At 46.2% G+C, this 16,999-nt stretch overlaps 1 protein-coding gene across 7 annotated transcripts in view; it reads right to left on the bottom strand.

The window, feature by feature from the left end:
* Nucleotides 1-679: 679 nt before the first annotated feature.
* LOC116272888 (1-phosphatidylinositol 4,5-bisphosphate phosphodiesterase delta-4) overlaps nucleotides 680-16,999 on the bottom strand; it is a 30,199-nt gene continuing 13,879 nt past the window's right edge. For 5 of the 7 annotated variants that reach the window (XM_031661756.1, XM_031661761.1, XM_031661755.1 and 2 more), the window contains 13 exons: nucleotides 15,627-15,756; nucleotides 14,665-14,896; nucleotides 10,050-10,251; nucleotides 8,208-8,352; nucleotides 7,054-7,206; nucleotides 5,532-5,723; nucleotides 4,360-4,455; nucleotides 4,080-4,236; nucleotides 3,609-3,725; nucleotides 3,198-3,370; nucleotides 1,931-2,066; nucleotides 1,469-1,618; nucleotides 680-1,389 (listed from right to left, as the gene is read on the bottom strand). In XM_031661756.1, coding sequence (XP_031517616.1) covers nucleotides 1,283-1,389; nucleotides 1,469-1,618; nucleotides 1,931-2,066; nucleotides 3,198-3,370; nucleotides 3,609-3,725; nucleotides 4,080-4,236; nucleotides 4,360-4,455; nucleotides 5,532-5,723; nucleotides 7,054-7,206; nucleotides 8,208-8,352; nucleotides 10,050-10,251; nucleotides 14,665-14,896; nucleotides 15,627-15,756 — 1,990 coding nt within the window. In that variant the 3' untranslated portion in view covers nucleotides 680-1,282. The remainder of the gene's footprint in view (nucleotides 1,390-1,468; nucleotides 1,619-1,930; nucleotides 2,067-3,197; nucleotides 3,371-3,608; nucleotides 3,726-4,079; nucleotides 4,237-4,359; nucleotides 4,456-5,531; nucleotides 5,724-7,053; nucleotides 7,207-8,207; nucleotides 8,353-10,049; nucleotides 10,252-14,664; nucleotides 14,897-15,626; nucleotides 15,757-16,999) is intronic. The other 2 variants (XM_031661760.1, XM_031661757.1) reach the window with 2 other exon arrangements.

The following is a 16,999-nucleotide window of genomic DNA, read 5'->3' as shown; positions in this document are numbered from 1 at the left end:
GCTGTCATCTTGATCAACTCTGTCCCCTCTCAGACCTCTGCCTCCCTTTTGTCTCCTTCCATCTTCACTCAGTATTGATTCTGAAACAGGCCTAGGTCTGCCTTCTCTCTGTCCTTGAGCTGTCTTGACCCTTGGCCAGCTCCCTACTTCAAGCTCCTTTGTCTACCTGTATCTATAAAGGGAGGATTGCTACCCACTAAGCCTTCTCCTAGAAGCAACTTTAGCTCATCATCAATCCTCAGACTGGCTCAGCACCTGCAGTAAGGTGTTAAAGCACAAGGATACTATGGAAAGGCAGATGACTAGAGAAGAAAATCTCCAATTCAGAATTCTATAACTGCTTCACAGTATAATTCTGTAGTGCCTTACTATATAATTGATCATCTAAACTGGGACACACTGGGAAAACTTAAAGAGGGTACTATTAATAATTATGCTGGGACAACAGACATAAACCAGGATGGTTCCAGCCAGAATCTTCAGGAAGGCTGGGACCACATAATCTTTTGTCTTCTTTTGCCCTGATTCTTAAAAGCCATACTCTGTGTCCTTCCTATGTAGCACATGCAGGAGGTCTCCTGGGAACTTCTTTGTCTACCTTTTCCTTCTCTCACCTGACTACCCAGATGTCCCCACAACCCTTGTACCTCCCCTCCTTGCCCAACAATGACAGACCATATCGAAGCCAAATTGGAGAGAGATGTATTTATACCAGTGGGGCTAAGGAGGAAGCAGTCCAGTGGGGACTGTGAGTGCTGTGCAGTGTTCTCTTGAGAGTCGTACAGTCCTGGGGTCAAGTCTCTCCCTAATCTTGGCCAGGGAAGCCTTGAGCCTTGATTTATCCTTCCCTTGGCTTTGGGCTTTGAGGAAGTTGGGAGTGGAGGGGATGATGCTTCTTTGGTTTCTCTGTTCCAAGCCCCTCTGAATTTCTAATTGCAATCTGCCCTCACACAGAGTTGATGGGAAAGATTAGTCATAGATGTTGGTATGGGATTGAGCCTACAGCAAGAGGAAGAAGGGAACTCCAGTATACAGTACACAAAGGGAAAGGGCAGGAAAGATACCAAAGGCTTATGAAAACAAGGGAAGGAAAGAAAAGAGAAAAACGGTGGAAAATCAGGTCCCAGATTTGCTTGTTAGGAAGGATGAGGTAATTTTGTGCCTAGGAATGCACAATCCAAAGCTTGGTTTTCACCACTTCCATTTGTTCTCTAGAGCGTCCTTCCAGGTGTTTCGCACCATCTAAAGCCAGCACAGCAACCCTTCCCGTGAAGTGCCCACCTCAGGACTCATCCCCCTCCAGACCTTCCCGAATGCAGATATACACAAAGATGGAAGCTGGGCAGAGGCTGATGCCATCTTTGGACAGCAGGTGAATGTGGCGGTAACCTGGAAGGGGCAGGAGGACAGCATTAAGAAGACAGTCAGAGCTGGGGTATTGGCCAGGGGTCAAAGGGGGCTGGCTCACCTTGTTGCATGCAGCTCCAAGGCAGGGTGTACTGACCAATAAAGTCATTTCGGGATTTCCAGTCATAATCCATTACCACAAAACGCAGCATGGCAAGTTCAGGCACCAGCACCCGGAAACACAGTGTCTGCCCCCAGTATGGATTAAAACCTGAGTTGGTGGATAGAAGGAAATGAAGAAGACATTATGACAGTCTTCTTGACTGGGTTGCTTTTCTTGTATTCTCATTTAATCTAGATGGCAATCAGCATTTTATAGGTGAGGAAGAAGGCTCAGAGTAAGCAAGTAATTTGCCCAGGTCACTGGAGCTTTGAAGTAAAGAGCTAGGATTCTTTGTACTGTTCCACACTGCCTCCCATGTAGGGACATGCAATAACAGAGACTATACTTAATGGAAGGCAGACTAGAAGGAAAACTAATCATGCTCCTACCCCTACTTCCCCAGCACTGCCAGTTTCTCACCATTGTTCTCCACATAGTTGGTCTCCTGCCGTGCTGTGTCTAGACGGACACCAAAGATCTGCACTTTCACCAGTGGATCCACAATGGACCCCTCTTTGGTCTTGTTGAGTTTGGGGAGTTGCTGACCACTGATCACCTGTAACGAGGGCTCTGGAATCTCACGAGTTCCTGCTCAGCCCAGCCCCACCTGACCCTACTCCCAATCCCAGGGGAGGAGAAGCTTTTTGGTTTGCAGAACATCCTCCATGGGTAATATATTTTCTTCTAGTATTCTATCTGCAATTTACAATGCATCCAAGGGCCGGGTGCAGTGGCTCACACCTGTAATCCTAACACTTCGGGAGGCCAAGGTGGGTGGATCACTTGAAATCAGGAGACCAGCCTGGGCAACATGGTGAAACCCTATCTCTGCTAAAAATACAAAAATAAGCAAGGCATGGTGGCAGGCGCCTGTAGTCCCAACTACTCGGAAGGCTCAGATGGGAGAATCACTTGAACCGAGGAGGTGGAGGTTGCAGTCAGCCAAGATCATGCCACTGCACTCCGGCCTAGGCAGCAGAGCAAGACTCTGTCTCAGAAGAAAAAATAAATAAATAAAATAAAATGGATCCAGGTAGAAATTCAACAGTTTGAAAGTAGGCATGCTAATGACAGCAGCCTCTTTTTTTTTTTTTTTTTTTTCAAAGAGACACGATGAGACTGTCGCCCAAGCTGGAATGCAGTGGGGCGGCACGTCATCACTCACTACAACCTCTTAACTCCTGGGCTCAAGTGACCCTCCAGGCTTAGTCTCCTAAGTAGCCAGGACTATAGTCATGTGCCAGGCTAATTTTTAAATTTTTTCTAGAGATGGGGGTCTCACTGTTGTCCAGGCTGGTCTCAAACTCCTGGGCTCAAGCAATCCTCCTGCCTTGGCCTCCAAACCGCTGAGATTACAGGTGTAAGCTGTTGCTCCCAATCAGCCTCTTTTATAGCACTTCCTGTGTACCAGGAGTTGTAAGAACTTCATATTAACAGCTATACTCCTTATAACCCTGTCAGGCAGGTGGTAGTGTTACCCCCATTTTGCAGGTGAGCAGACTGAGGTATGGAGAGGCTAAGGAACTTGCCCAGCATTACCCAATTAGGAAGTTGTGGTTTGAAGCTAGGCAGCTGGCTCCAAAAGCTAAAACTAGACAGTTAATATTCCTGTCAGGCCTAGCCACCTCTTCCCTCACTTCTATCCCAGTTATCTCAGTTTCTTCCCAACAGCTTATTTCCATTGTACCTGGATTAAGAGAGTCTGGGCCTTGAAAGGGCTGATGGGTCTCTCGGGGTGGAAGGAACTTTGGTTATCACGCAGGAAGTCTGGCTTCAGCACATAGCCACAGCCACCATTCTGGCGGAAATGCCCATCACAGATGTCCATTTCAAGCCCTGCAGTCTGCATATTCATGGCCACTGAGGGCCCCAGGAGAAAAGAAGAGCAAGATTCACCACGGAGGCCTTCCAGCCCCTCTTTCAGGGAGTTAAGAAGATAGGTATTGGGTGCACGGTACCTGCTGGTAATACCTCCACTGATAGCACTTCTCAGCCTAGTGATTTTCTTGAGCATTCCCCAACCCTACTGTCACTAGAGAACTTATTTCCCACCTGCTGCTCCTCCACTCCCTCTTCCCAGTTCCTGCTGCCGCCTCACCCATCTGGCAGCCTGCATTCCAGAGTTCCTGGGGGTTGTAGTTGGAAGAGTCTGTCCTCAGGCCGCTGGGATACACACGGCTTAACTGCCAAGTATTGTGCTGCACAAACTCATTGCCTGTAAAAGGGTATAGAGAGGGAGATGGAAAGTGGGGTGGAATCTCCCACTTCCCTAGTCCCAAGGACCCTGCCTACCCTTCACCCTTCTCTCCAGCATCTGAAGCTGGCTCCAGAAAGTTTCACTATGCCTCTCTATTCTGTTCCATCCAGACCATCTTCCCCAGCTTTCCTGCCCCTAGACCCTTGAGCCACTATTCATAACTCCTCTACCCATGCCTGTTCTGAGGAGTTTCTGAACTCCTTCATCCCTCCTTAGATACCTTGTCTTTTTTCTTGGGACTTACCTGCCAGTCCTTCGGGCCTGAACCTATCCATCCCACTTCCCTCCCCATCCCTCCATTTTGGTCCTGACCAGCCTCCTTGATGAGGCGCTTGGCCTTGGTTTCAGAGAAAGATGATATCTCATAGAAGTGGTAGTGCTTCTTTGAATGTGTGAAGCTGCGGAATGAGACAGACTTCAAGTAGATAACCAGGGAAGAGAGGGCTGGACACAAGATGGTCTTGGATTTCTGGAAAAGGTGGAAAAGAAGATGGAATTGAACCCTCAGCAGTCTGAGAGAGAAGAAGCTAATGGTCATCCAACCTAAACCTCTGCCCACTGCCTCCCCAGTGTATTCTCCCTCCTGCCTCACCTGCTGGGACAAGAGAAGGGACCCAGGCTTGGAAATAGGAGCCTGGGCCACAATCTGACAACAGATAGACGGACAAAACAGCGGACACGTCACAACCTGGGGGTGGGAATGGGAATAAAGGCGGTCTGCATGTACTGCTGGGATCAGTGTTGGCCTCTGGGCTTGTGTTTGCTCTATGTTACATCCTGGGTAAGAGGTTTTAAATTTATTATTATTTTTAAACAGGCATTATCCTCCCTCCCTCTCATTTAAAACAAAGGAACAATAATCTTTGGTCAAAATGTACATGAATCCAGACAGATATGTCAAGGTATGCAAATGGTCATGGAAGTCACACCTGGAAGGATGTGAGAGTCCCAGAGTTATATCTTTGGATTTGTCTCCTGAATTCCCATTTCCATGCCTGGACATGGCAGCAGGTTAGACACCACAGCCCCAGAAAGCACAGGATAAGCTAGGAGTCAGTCGGCTGAGTGAGCCACACAAATGCACAAGAGAGAGAAAGGCAGACTTCAAACCAGGATTTTGGAGGCCCCACCAATGGCATCCCTTCTCCCTGTGCCTCCCTTCCCCACAGGGAGATGGACCACTGTAGCATAGCCTTCTCAGAGCCTTCAGCCTCCCCACCTCAAAGCGCTCTCTTTCCTGCTCTGGCTACTGCTGGTCCTTCCTAAAACCCTTTCCAAGAAGCTTTCTCTGTGCCCACTTTGGTTGAGGTCACAGCAATCATTCCAGTAACCCCTACTTACCCAATATAATAATGTTACACATACAGACACACACATCCCCTCATCACTGGTTTTCAAGCTGGCCTTTAAGAAAACCAAGAAGTACAAAAATGTCTTAAGAGTCACTAGGGCACCCAGGAGAAACCCAAATGGGTGCTTCAACTAGGATGGTTCTGCATTTATCTATTTTGTATAAGATTTCATTAATAAAAAAAATTAAATATTGTGTGGCCCAAAGAAGTTGGAAAGCCACTGCAACATACCTATATAGGGCAGTATATAATATATGTTGATGCCATATATGCATTCTTAAATCTCCTTCATTGGGAGGAAGGGTCATTGGTCCTTGGCCCTGCACCTTGCACGGCTCCAGTCTTCACGAACAGGCCCTCAGCTTGTGCAAGTTGACTAAATACCAAAGCAGAAAGACCACTCCTGGCTTACCTTCTTTTTGTCCTTAATCTGAAGGTTCTGCTCCTGGGGCTCAGGCTCAGACTCAGTCTCAAACTGGGACTCCAGCGCCAATTCTGACTCATGCTCACCCTCCAGCCCAGGCTCTACTTCCTCTTCCTCATATTCCAGGTCTTCCTCAAGTGTTAACTTCTTCCCCTTCACCAGGATCTTCCTCCGAAGCTCCTAGGGGACAAAAATGAAGGGGCCTGTCTACTTGTCTGCTCTCGGGTACTCCTGGGAATCATGCCAGCCTCATTGTTCTCAAAGGCAGAGGAAGTGAGTGAGTGGTCGGAAGTTCCTGAGGGAAGAGATCAGCTGCTTGATACATACAATTGGAATTCCCATATTGTTAAGCAAACTTTTAATATCTCTATCTATATGGAAAATAATATATGTGGCCTCCTGCCACACATTTGACACAGTAAATACTCCTTATAGATTACAGATTTACATGTCAATATAAAGAACATAAGAATACCATAAGAAAATAGGGAATCTTTTTTAATAATCTTTTTTTTCTTTTTTTTTTTTTTTTGACGGAGTCTCGCACTGTCGCCCGGGCTGGAGTGCAGTGGCACAATCTCAGCTCACTGCAACCTCCACCTCCCACGTTCAAGCGATTCTCCTGCCTCAGTCTCCCGAGTAGCTGGGATTACAGGCGCCCACCACCATGCCCAGCTAACTTTTTGTATTTTTAGTAAAGATGGGTTTTCACTATGTTGGCCAGGCTGGACTCGAACACCTGACTTCATGATCCACCTGCCTCGGCCTCCCAAAGTGCTGGGATTAGAGGCGTGAGCCACTGCACCTGGCCTGAATAATCTTACTGTGGGAAAGCCTTTAGAAACATGACTTGAAAACTCAGGGCCAGGTGCAGTAGCTCAGGCCTGTAATTTGTGAGGCTGAGGAGAGTAGATCACGTGAGGTCAGGAAGTCGAGACCAGCCTGGCTAACATAGTGAACCCTCATCTCTACTAAAATACAAAAATTAGCCAGGTGTGGTGGTGCACGCCTGTAATCCCAGCTACTCAGGAGGCTGAGGCAGGAGAATCACTTGAAGCCAGGAGGCGGAGGTTGCAGTGAGCTGAGGTCACACCATTGCACTCCAGCCTAGGCAACAAGAGCGAAACTCTGTCTCAAAAAAAACAAAAAACAAAAAAAATCTGTCGATAGCTGCTTGTTATGGGAGAGGTTGGGATTATGATAGGAGGGGAGATTTCCCTTTATATGGTTTGTATAGTCCACAACAACTATGAACTACAAGGAAAAAAAATCAAGATACTTCCACTGAGAAAAAAAAATGTAAATTGTTGATTTAAAACTTAGAGAACTATAAATAGAATTCTGTGTTCAATTAGATTTTAAGTTAAAATTGTCTCCAAGGACATTAAAGAGCAAGGTGGTCCATCCGAGGATAGAAAAAAGGGAACAAAGAGGGGCATAGAGGAAGGAGCCCAGGTGGAGGAATCCGGAAGCCACAGCAGAGTCTGGGCTGGAGGAATAGTGTCCCTACCTCAGGTGAGGGCAGCTGAGTGGGCAGCACCCCATCCAAGGTGGTGCTCAGCAGCTGCTCCCCCAGGATCTCAGTCAGATGGCGGGCCATGGTCTGTTGCTGCTCCCAGCTGCAGTGGGTTTCCAGGGACAAGATGACTGGGTAGTCTGACGTCTGGTGGTGAGGGGAGGGAACAGTGGATTCAGAGTTCTAAAACACCGCGACCTACTTCTTCAAGTACCTGCTTCCTAGGCCTCCCTAGTTACTCACTCAAATGAGTATCCTGATCGCTAAACTCTTCCAACTCCGTTATAGGATTCAGTGAGATCTTGCTGGGTCTGAGGCCCATGCCTGGGACACTGCCCACAACTAAAGACACATTCACATCTTGGGATCCTAAATCTCATACCTGTGCCAAGTCTGACCCAGGCCCCTCTGGGACCTTTGAGTTTTCAGGCTCTGAGTGGGAAGGCCAGGCCACATTTCCTGGTTATGTGTTCATGTTGCACTCTCATGTTTTCATCCTCCAGATTCCCGTTGTTCTTCAGCCCTACTCACCACTATCTCTGTGTTTTCTATCCACTTCTTCCAGAAGGGTGATAGAACTTGTTAGAAGTAATAGGTTTTTTTTTTTTTGTTTTTTTGTTTTTTTTGAGATGGAGTTTCACTCTTGTTGCCCAGGTTGGAGTGCACTGGTGCGATCTCAGCTCACTGCAACCTCCGCCTCCTGGGCTCAAAGGATTCTCCTGCTTTAGCCCCCCAGGTAGCTGGGATTATAGGCATGTGCTACCATGCCCAGCTAATTTTCTATTTTTCTGTTTTTAACAGAGACAGGGTTTCTCCATGTTGGTCAGGTTAGTCTCAAACTCCCAACCTCAGGTGATCCACCCGCCTCGGCCTCCCAAAGTGCTGGCATTACAGGTGTGAGCCACCATGCCTGGCCTGAAGAAGTAATAGTTTCTAACCATAAGTAATCACCTCCATAACTATGAATTATTAGTAACACGTCCAATACTTATTCATAATCAGCCGTTAGTATTTGCCTGATGCTTTACAGTTAAATCCTCTCTTGATGGAACTTCCCTTGCACTCCTTCACCCTCCCCAGACCCAGAGCCAGTCGCTCTTCCCTCAGACCTTCTGGCCTCACCAGTGTCCCCATTCTGGGGCTACTACCTGGAAGGCATACTGTGCTACTGTGGCCACGACATCTTTGAACAGGATGCGGGAGGTCAGGGTGTGTCCGTGGTAAACGACAGGTTCCCCACTAGGTCCATCCCATACATCCACCTCCACGCAGCGGCACCCCCGCTTCAGGGCCCTGAAAGAACCCCATCCCCCCAAGAGATAGGAGAGGTCAATATCGGATCTTCTACCTAGGGACTGTCTCCCCACTCTGGAGAGAACAGCGCTCACCAGCACTTACCCATCCAGACCCCTTCAAGCTACATCTGCACAGAGCCTTCTCCATCCATGGGGACACTGCTGCAAGCTCACGCTGATCTCCACCCATACTTCAGCCCACCTGACTCACAGTCCTTCCATAGCAATCTATCACACATTGCCTCATGATGCTTCTGGCGTTCTGGTTTTACTTATTTATTTATATTTACTTTTATTTTTTTGAGACAGGGTCTAAATCTGTCACCCAGACTAGAGTGCAGTGGTGCTACATGGCTCACTGCAGCCTTGACCTCTCAGGCTCGAGCGATCCTCCCACGTCAGCCTCCCGAGTAGCTGATACTATAGGCACACATCACCATGCCTGGCTAATTTTTGTATTTTTTGTAGAGACGGGCTCTCACTATGTTGCCCAGCCTGGTCTCGAACTCCTGGGCTCAAGTGATCTCCCCGCCTCGGTCTCCCAAAGTGCTGGAATTACAGGCATAAGCCATTGTGTCCAGCTGGTGTTCTGGCTTTATATCCCTATACAACACCCTGGTTATTCAAACTGTCAGTATATTTACACCTTAATTTCTCAGCTAGACTTCCTAAGGTGGAAACTATATGTTCCACTCATCCTTGTATCCCTTGAAGCTACTAGTTCAGTTGCTGGTAATACAAAGATATCTTGACTATTCAATCTAATCCATGATTAGTCACAATAAAATCAGCAACTGCTTATTAGCTATTGACATGTGGATTATCTCTTCACAACAACCCAGACAGAATAGGCACTGTTACCATCCCTGTTTCATAGATGGGGAGACTGAGGCATAGAGGTTAAATACTTAGCCCCAGAGTACCAAGTGAAAGAGTCAGAAATTATATCTGATTTATATTTATATATTATATCTGAAAGATATGAAAGATATAATTTCAGATGGTCTGACTCCAGAACCTATATCTATCTATCTATCTATCTATCTATCTATCTATCTATCTATATATATATATATTTTTTTTTTTTTTTTTTTGAGACGGAGTCTCGCTCTGTCACCCAGGGTGGAGTGCAGTGGCGCAATCTCGGCTCACTGCAAGCTCCACCTCCCGGGTTCACGCCATTCTCCTGCCTCAGCCTCCCGAGTAGCTGGAACTACAGGTGCCCACCACCTGTAATTTTTTGTACTTTTTTTTGTAGAGACAGGGTTTCACTATGTTAGCCAGGATGGTCTCGATCTCCTGACCTCGTGATCCGCCCACCTCAGCCTCCCAAAGTGCTGGGATTACAGGCGTGAGCCACCACGCCCAGCCCAGAACCTATATTTTTAACTCCTATTCTCTATTGCCTTCCATTTAACAATCTGTTTATTTATTTGTTAAATATAAATCTGTGAGGGCCTCTGAGTTCCAGGAGAGTTTCATAGCTTGTGAAAGAGAAGTTCCATTTACCCATAGGGTTTCATTACCATTCTCCCACCAATCTTCAATATCTCTGCCAAGTGTCTCTGGTATCCAGGGCTCCTCAGCCCCTAAACCCCCACAACACTGTCCCAATCTGTTAGACACTGACAGCTCCCCTCACTTTTCTACACGGTCCCTCTCATGAGTTGGAACCCTTCTCTACCACCACTGCACCGTATATATCCCTCGACGCTGCTCTGGCCACAAAGCTGGTCCCCCACTAGGTAGGTGTTATGAGAGGAGCAGATGAAGTAGTGGTTCAGGGGTTGAGTCATATCCTGATAGATGGGGAGGCAGGCTGGGTTGAAGATGTCTCCATCCTTAGAGCAGAGGTAGCTGAGGAAGCCATCCATGCTCAGCACATGCCGCAGTTTGCCTGGAGTGTGGATAGGGGAACACTAGGTGAGAAGCTCTGAATGGGAGCATCCCAGCACACCTACAGACCATCCTTCCTCCCACTCCATCCAGAGTCCTGCCTTTCAGATGGCACCCATTCCCAGCCTTTAGATCCCAAACTTGCCCCACCTAGTGTGTATCATTTCAATCATTCCCACCCTCAAAGAATGTTAAAAGGAATCATTAAGATTATTCAAGTCCAGTGCTATCCAATAGAACTTCCTATAATGAGATAAATGTCTTTTTTTTTTTTTTTTTTTTTACTTTTTTTTGGTCTTTTTTTATGTTATAGTACTAATGAGAAAAAGTTTTATTCTGCAGTGTCATATATAGTAGCCTCTAGCCACATGTGGCTACTGAGCACTTGAAATATGGCTTGTGTAACTGAAGAACTAAATTTTCAATTTTATTAGATTTTAGTTAATTTGATTTTAAATAGCCAAATGGAGTTCACAGTTACTATAATGGACAACATCCAAAGGGCTAATTTTATAGATGGAGAAACTGAGGCCCAGAGAGAATCAAAGTCAAAGGCTTAGTGACATGGCCAAGCTACCTGTATTTTCTTCCTTGGGCTGTGTACCTGTGACTAACTATGGCCTGAGGATTTCTTCTTACTGTCCATGTTCCCATATGATGTTTTGAGGAGCATTTGTCAACCTCCCCTTAGACTACACTCCCATTGAGGAAAGGGCCCTGTTACTCCTTCCATAGCTCCCTCCAATCTCAGTATGGGCTTTATACAACAACAATAACAACAACAATAACAATGACTTAACAACTGTTAAGCACTCGCTCTATGCCCAGGGCATTCCATGCAGCATCTCACTCATGTTCTCACTAACATGATGAAGTAGATGTAATATAATCTGCCATGAGAGGTGAGGTAACTTGCTCCAGGTGTCATAATTAGTAAGTGTAGAAGCTGGGATTTGAACCCAGGCCGCCAGGTGTCAGAGCCATGCCTTGTACCACTGGGCTGTTCAGTCTCACTGAGAATAATGTTGCTACAAGGAGGCTCACCTGGAAGGTGGAACAACCTGACTCTCATGGCCAGCTTCCTTGCTCCAGGTTTCACAAGTCCTGGAGATTGTGAAGAAGGACAGGAAGTTGGGCAGGAAGTTTCCTTTTATTTTTTTGAGACAGAGTCTCACTCTGTCACCCAGGCTGGATGCAGTGGCACGATCACAACTCACTGCAGCCTTGACCTCCGGGCTCAAGCAATCCTCTCACCTCAGCCTCTCAAGTAGCTGGGACTACAGGAATGTGCCATCAGGCCTGGTTAATTTTTTTTTTTTTTTTTTAGAGATGGGGTCTCACTATGTTGCCCAGGCTGGTCTTGAACTCCTGAACTCAAGCAGTCCTCCTGCCTCAGCCTCCTGTATTATAGGCATGAGCTACCACACCTGGTGCAAGTTTCATTCTTTTTGTTTGTTGGTTGGTTGGTTTGTTTTTGAGACGGAGTCTCGTGCTCTGTCACCCAGGTTGGAGTGCTATGGTTCAATTTCCACTCACTGCAACCTCCGCCTCCCAGGTTCAAGCGATTCTCCTGCCTCAGGCACCCAAGTAGCTCAAATTACAGGTGCCCACCACCATACCTGGCTAATTTTTATATTTTTAGTAGAGAAGGGGTTTCACCACGTTGCCCAGGCTGGTCTCAAACTCCTGACCTTAAGTGATCCGCCTGCCTCGGCCTCCCAAAGTGCTGGGATTACAGGCGTGAGCCATTGTGCCCAGTCAGAAAGTTTCATTCTTGACAGTAATAAATCACTCAGGTAAATTTACTGTTGTCAGATACTTTTCATGTGCATTATTTCATTTGGTCATCAATTATTTTACAAATGAGGAAACTGAGTTAGTTAGATTAAGTGACTTGCTCACAGTTACTCAGTTAATAAGAAGCACAGTGGAGACCTGAGCCCAGGTTTTTTGACTGATACTACTCTCTATAGCCAGATGTAGTATCTGATTGTCAAGTTCAAGGGAAGGAAACACCAAGAGGGGTGGGGGTCGAAAGTTGAAAGAAATGTAACTGATGTTTACTGGATTCTGCACAGGGAACAGAAGATCCTATTTATTTATTTATTTATTTATTTCTCTCTCTCTTTTTTTTTTTCTTTTCTTTTCTTTTCTTTTCTTTTTTTTTTTTTTTTTGAGACAGAGTCTTGGTCTGTCGCCCAGGCTGGAGTGCAGTGGCATGATCTCAGCTCACTGCAACCTCTGCCTCCCAGGTTCAAGCGATTCTCCTGTCTCAACCTCCTGAGTAACTGGGATTACAGGCTCCTGCCACCATACCCGGCTAATTTTTTGTGTTTTTAGTGGAGACGGGGTTTCACCATGTAGGCCAGGCTGTTCTTGAACTCCTGACGTCAGGTGATCCTCCTGCTTCGGCCTCCCAAAGTGCTGGGATTCCAAATGTGAGCCACAGCACCTGGCCTAGAGATCCTATTTCTTAACCTTTCTTAACTCTCTTCACTTTCATTTTCTGAAATGATTGCTTTAGAACCTCCTTTTTTTTTTTTTTTTTTTTTTTTCTGAGACATAGTCTGCCTACGACACCCAGGCTGGAGTGCAGTGGTGTAATCTCGGCTTCTACAGCCTCCACCTACCAAGTTCAAGCGATTCTCATGCCTCAGCCTCCCAAGTAGCTGGAATTACAAGCGTGCACCACCACACCTGGCTAATTTTTGTATTTTCAGTAGACACAGAGTTTCACCATGTTGGCCAGGCTGGTCTCGAACTCCTGGCCTCAGGTTATCTGCTCGTCTTGGCCTCCCAAAGTGCTGGGATTACAGGCGTGAGCCACCGCACTCAGCCTACAACCTCTATTCTGAACACCCAAACAAATCTGAAATAATTGATTGTAATGTTTTCTGTGTGACTCTAAGTTTTATGAGGGCAGTGTCCTTGTCTGATCTAGGCACTAATATATCTCTGGTGCCTACCATAGGTCCTGACACATTATAGCAACTCAATAAGCATTCACTGAAGTAGTGAATGAATGAATGAATGAATAAATGAATAAAAGGGAGTAAGAGTTTAGACCCAGAATACCTGGATCACTTGTCGAGCTCTCGTCCATCCCAGCTCTTACCCTCATTCTCAAGAGAGGCACTGGCTAAGAGTCAGATGACCTGGGTTTGAATCTCAGTTCCTCTCTCATTATGTTGGCTTTGAGCAAGTCACTGAATCTTTCTAAACCTCAGTTTTCCTCTTTTATACAACTGACTTAATAGCAGGACCCATTTCAACAGATCATTGTATTAGAAAAGGTAGATGCCAGGCGCGGTGGCTCATGCCTATAATCCCAGCATTTTGGGAGGCTGAGGCAGGTGGATCACCTAAGGTTGGGAGTTCGAGACCAACCTGACCAACATGGTGAAACCCTATCCTCTACTAAAAATACAAAATTAGCCAGGTGTGGCGACACATGCCTGTAATCCCAGCTACTTGGAAGGCTGAGGCAGGAAAATTGTTTGAACCCGGGAGGCAGAGGTTGTGGTGAACTGAGATCATGCCATTGCACTCCAGCCTGGGCAATAAGAGCAAAACTGTCTCAAAAAACAAAACAAAACAAAAAAAGAAAGAAAAGAAAAAGGAAAAGGTACATAGAGATATTAGAGCATTATGGGATATGTAATAAAGGACCAATAAAGATTACTGTTGACTTGCAAGGTTGTACTAAGGACTAAATGAAATGAGGAATGTGAAAGTTCCTTGTAAATTATTTATTATTAATGTAAATTTCTCACAATCTGAAGGGAATGGAGGGCAGGAAATGAGTCTACTGAAGAGGCAAGAGGAAGAAACTTTGAAGACCAAGAGGGTATATTTCAGCTGCACTCGTTAAAAGCTAAATAACTGGCCTCCTTATTCCCCCAGCCACGGGCTAACTGGCTTTCTGGCTCAGGGGCTTAGAGACTCAAGAACCACTTGAATTGAAGACAACTCAGGAAAGGGCAGAGAGCCAGCATTTAAAGGAATAGCAAACAGGAACCATGAAAGAAGAACCAGAGGAAAAGGAATCATATGCACTAGAGAAGAGACCAAAGAAAGAGGATCAAGGGTTTTCCGTTTCCAGTGAGAGCAAAGCTGGTATCAGAAAGAACTTCCTGAAAGTAAAGGAAACATGAGCATAATGGAGGAATGGGGAGCCATGGACTCTTCTTCCTCCTGAGAGATCTAGCACCTCAGAGGAAACCTCTGTCTTGTCTGAACAGGGAATGCCTGCCCTCCTTTGGGAGGAGTGGTTAAATGAGATGATTGGGTAGGGATCAGGATAGGGATAGACTCAACCTTCACTCAGGCAGATGGCTGCTTGTCTCTGGACCTTGTAATCATGCCCCTCTCTCCAACCCCTATGTCTGGTGCCTCTTCACCTGATTCATCTTACCACTGTCTGAAGGTTCATAGCGGTCAATGAGTTCCAGAGCAAGCTCGGAGGTGCAGTCTCTCTCCTTCTGCTCCTCTCGGAGGAAATCCAAAAATTCCAGCAGAGTCAGCTTCTGCCCATCAGCTGAAAAACTTTCAAATAGTTCTTGCACCTCAGCACGTTTAGTCAATGCCTTATAGAACTCTACAAATTCTTCTCCTTCCAGAGTCCCAGACTGGGACGTGTCTGCTGCCTGCAAGAGAGGGTTTAGGGGAGAGTGAATGAACCTTTTAATGGGAAATGTTATTATCTTTTTATTTTAATTTTTAAAAAATTTTTTAATGTTTGTGGGTACATAGGTGTATATATTTATACGGTAAATTAGATGTTTTGATATAAGCATGCAATGTGAAATAAGCACATCATGGAGAACAGGAAATGTTATGACCTTGACTTGCACTGTAAAAGCAATTTTACAGACAGATAGATCCAAACATGCTTCCATAAAACTCCCATGGAACTCCTAACATTTAGTGTTTATAGAATAAATCACTTCAGTAGGTAAGAAGCAAAATTTTAGCCATACCATTTGCTACTAGAGAAAATTTTCAACTAGAAAGAATTAAATCTCCCAAAGGTCCCTAAAAGGTCAAAAGATCCCTCCTCCTATTTACTCACATTCCAGCTGGGGTTTTCCATTGTTCTAGGCACCTGTGAAATTCTGGCCATGGACAGAGAGGTCCTTGAGGTCCAACATAATAACATATTGTTATTTACCTTTCATAGAATTATGACTTTTCAATAAGAATGAAAGGCAAGAATCACCCCCTATACTTCCCATCAAGCCTAGAGCATTGAGCCTATCACTTAGGGCACATAGCAGAGATTTAACAATTGAGTGTTGTGAACTGGGGTCAGAGGACTTCTGGCCAAATGAAAATGTGGCCTTGTTGGCTGTTGGAAATCCTTCCCCGCAGACTCACCTGAAAAAGACTGAAAGCATATTCTTGGTCCATTTCCACATTCATTAGGTGCAATAACCGCTGAACTTCTTGGAAACTCATCTTACCATCCTGATTTTTGTCTCCACGTTGAAACCAGTCACTCAGCCATCCAGGTATGAGTCAAGGCAAAAGTACTAATGTGTCTGTTTGTGTGTGGAGTTGTGTGTGCACATTCATCCACTTACATCTCTCCTCTGTCTTTCCTGCCAGTCTCTCTCCCCGGTGCCAATCCATTCTCCACACAGCTTCTAGAATAATCTCTCTAGAGCACCAATCTGTCTTGTCACTGTATGGCCCAGGCACCTGCAGGGACCTCCCTGTTGCCTGCAGAAAGACATCTATATTCTGGCCAGACACAATGGCTCACTCCTGTAAACCCAGCACTTTGGAAGGCCAAGGTGGGTGGATCACATGAGGTCAGGAGTTTCGAGACCAGCCTGGCCAACATGGTGAACTCCCATCCCTACTAAAAATACAAAAAATTTATCTGGGTGTGGTGGCACACACCTGTCGTTCCAGCTACTAGGGAGGCTGAGACATGAGAATCGCTTGAATCAGGGAGGCAGAGGTTGCATGGAGCCCAGATCACACCACTGCATTCCAGCCTGGGTGATGGAGTGAGATTCTGTCTCAAAACAAAAAAAGTCCATATTCCTTTAGGCGTTTTTGTTTTTGTTTTTGAGACGGAGTCTTGCGCTGTCACCCAGGCTGGAGTGCAGTGGCGTGATCTCAGCTCACTGCTACCTCCACCTCCCAGGTTCACGTCATTCTCCTGCCTCAGCCTCCCGAGTAGCTGGGACTACAGGCGCCCGCCAACACACCGGCTAATTTTTTTTTTTTTTTTTTTGAGATGGAATCTTGCTCTGTCGCCCAGGCTAGAGTGCAGTGGCGCGATCTCGGCTCACTGCAAGCTCTGCCTCCCGGGTTCACGCCATTCTTCTGCCTCAGCCTCCCGAGTAGCTGGGACTACAGGCACCCGCCGCCACGCCTGGCTAATTTTTTGTATTTTTAGTAAAGACGGGGTTTCACAGTGTCAGTCAGGATGGTCTCGATCTCCTGACCTCGTGATCCGCCCGTCTCGGCCTCCCAAAGTGCTGGGATTACAGGCTTGAGCCACCGCGCCCGGCCAAAAATTCTTTTATAATTAAAGAAAAAAATTTTTTTGGAGACAGAGTCTTACTCTGTCACCCAGGCTAGAGTGCAGTGGCACCATCTCGGCTCCCTGCAACCTTTTCCAGTTCAAGTGATTCTGGTGCCTCAGCCTCTGGAGTAGCTGGGATTGCAGACATGTGTCACCATGCCCAGCTAATTTTTTTGTATTTTTTTGCAGAGGTGGGGTTTCACCACATTGT

This window comes from Papio anubis, unplaced genomic scaffold (genome assembly GCF_008728515.1).
Source record: "Papio anubis isolate 15944 unplaced genomic scaffold, Panubis1.0 scaffold247, whole genome shotgun sequence".
In the NCBI taxonomy this organism is placed as follows: Eukaryota; Metazoa; Chordata; class Mammalia; order Primates; family Cercopithecidae; genus Papio; species Papio anubis.
This window is presented reverse-complemented; position numbering and strand designations above follow the sequence as displayed.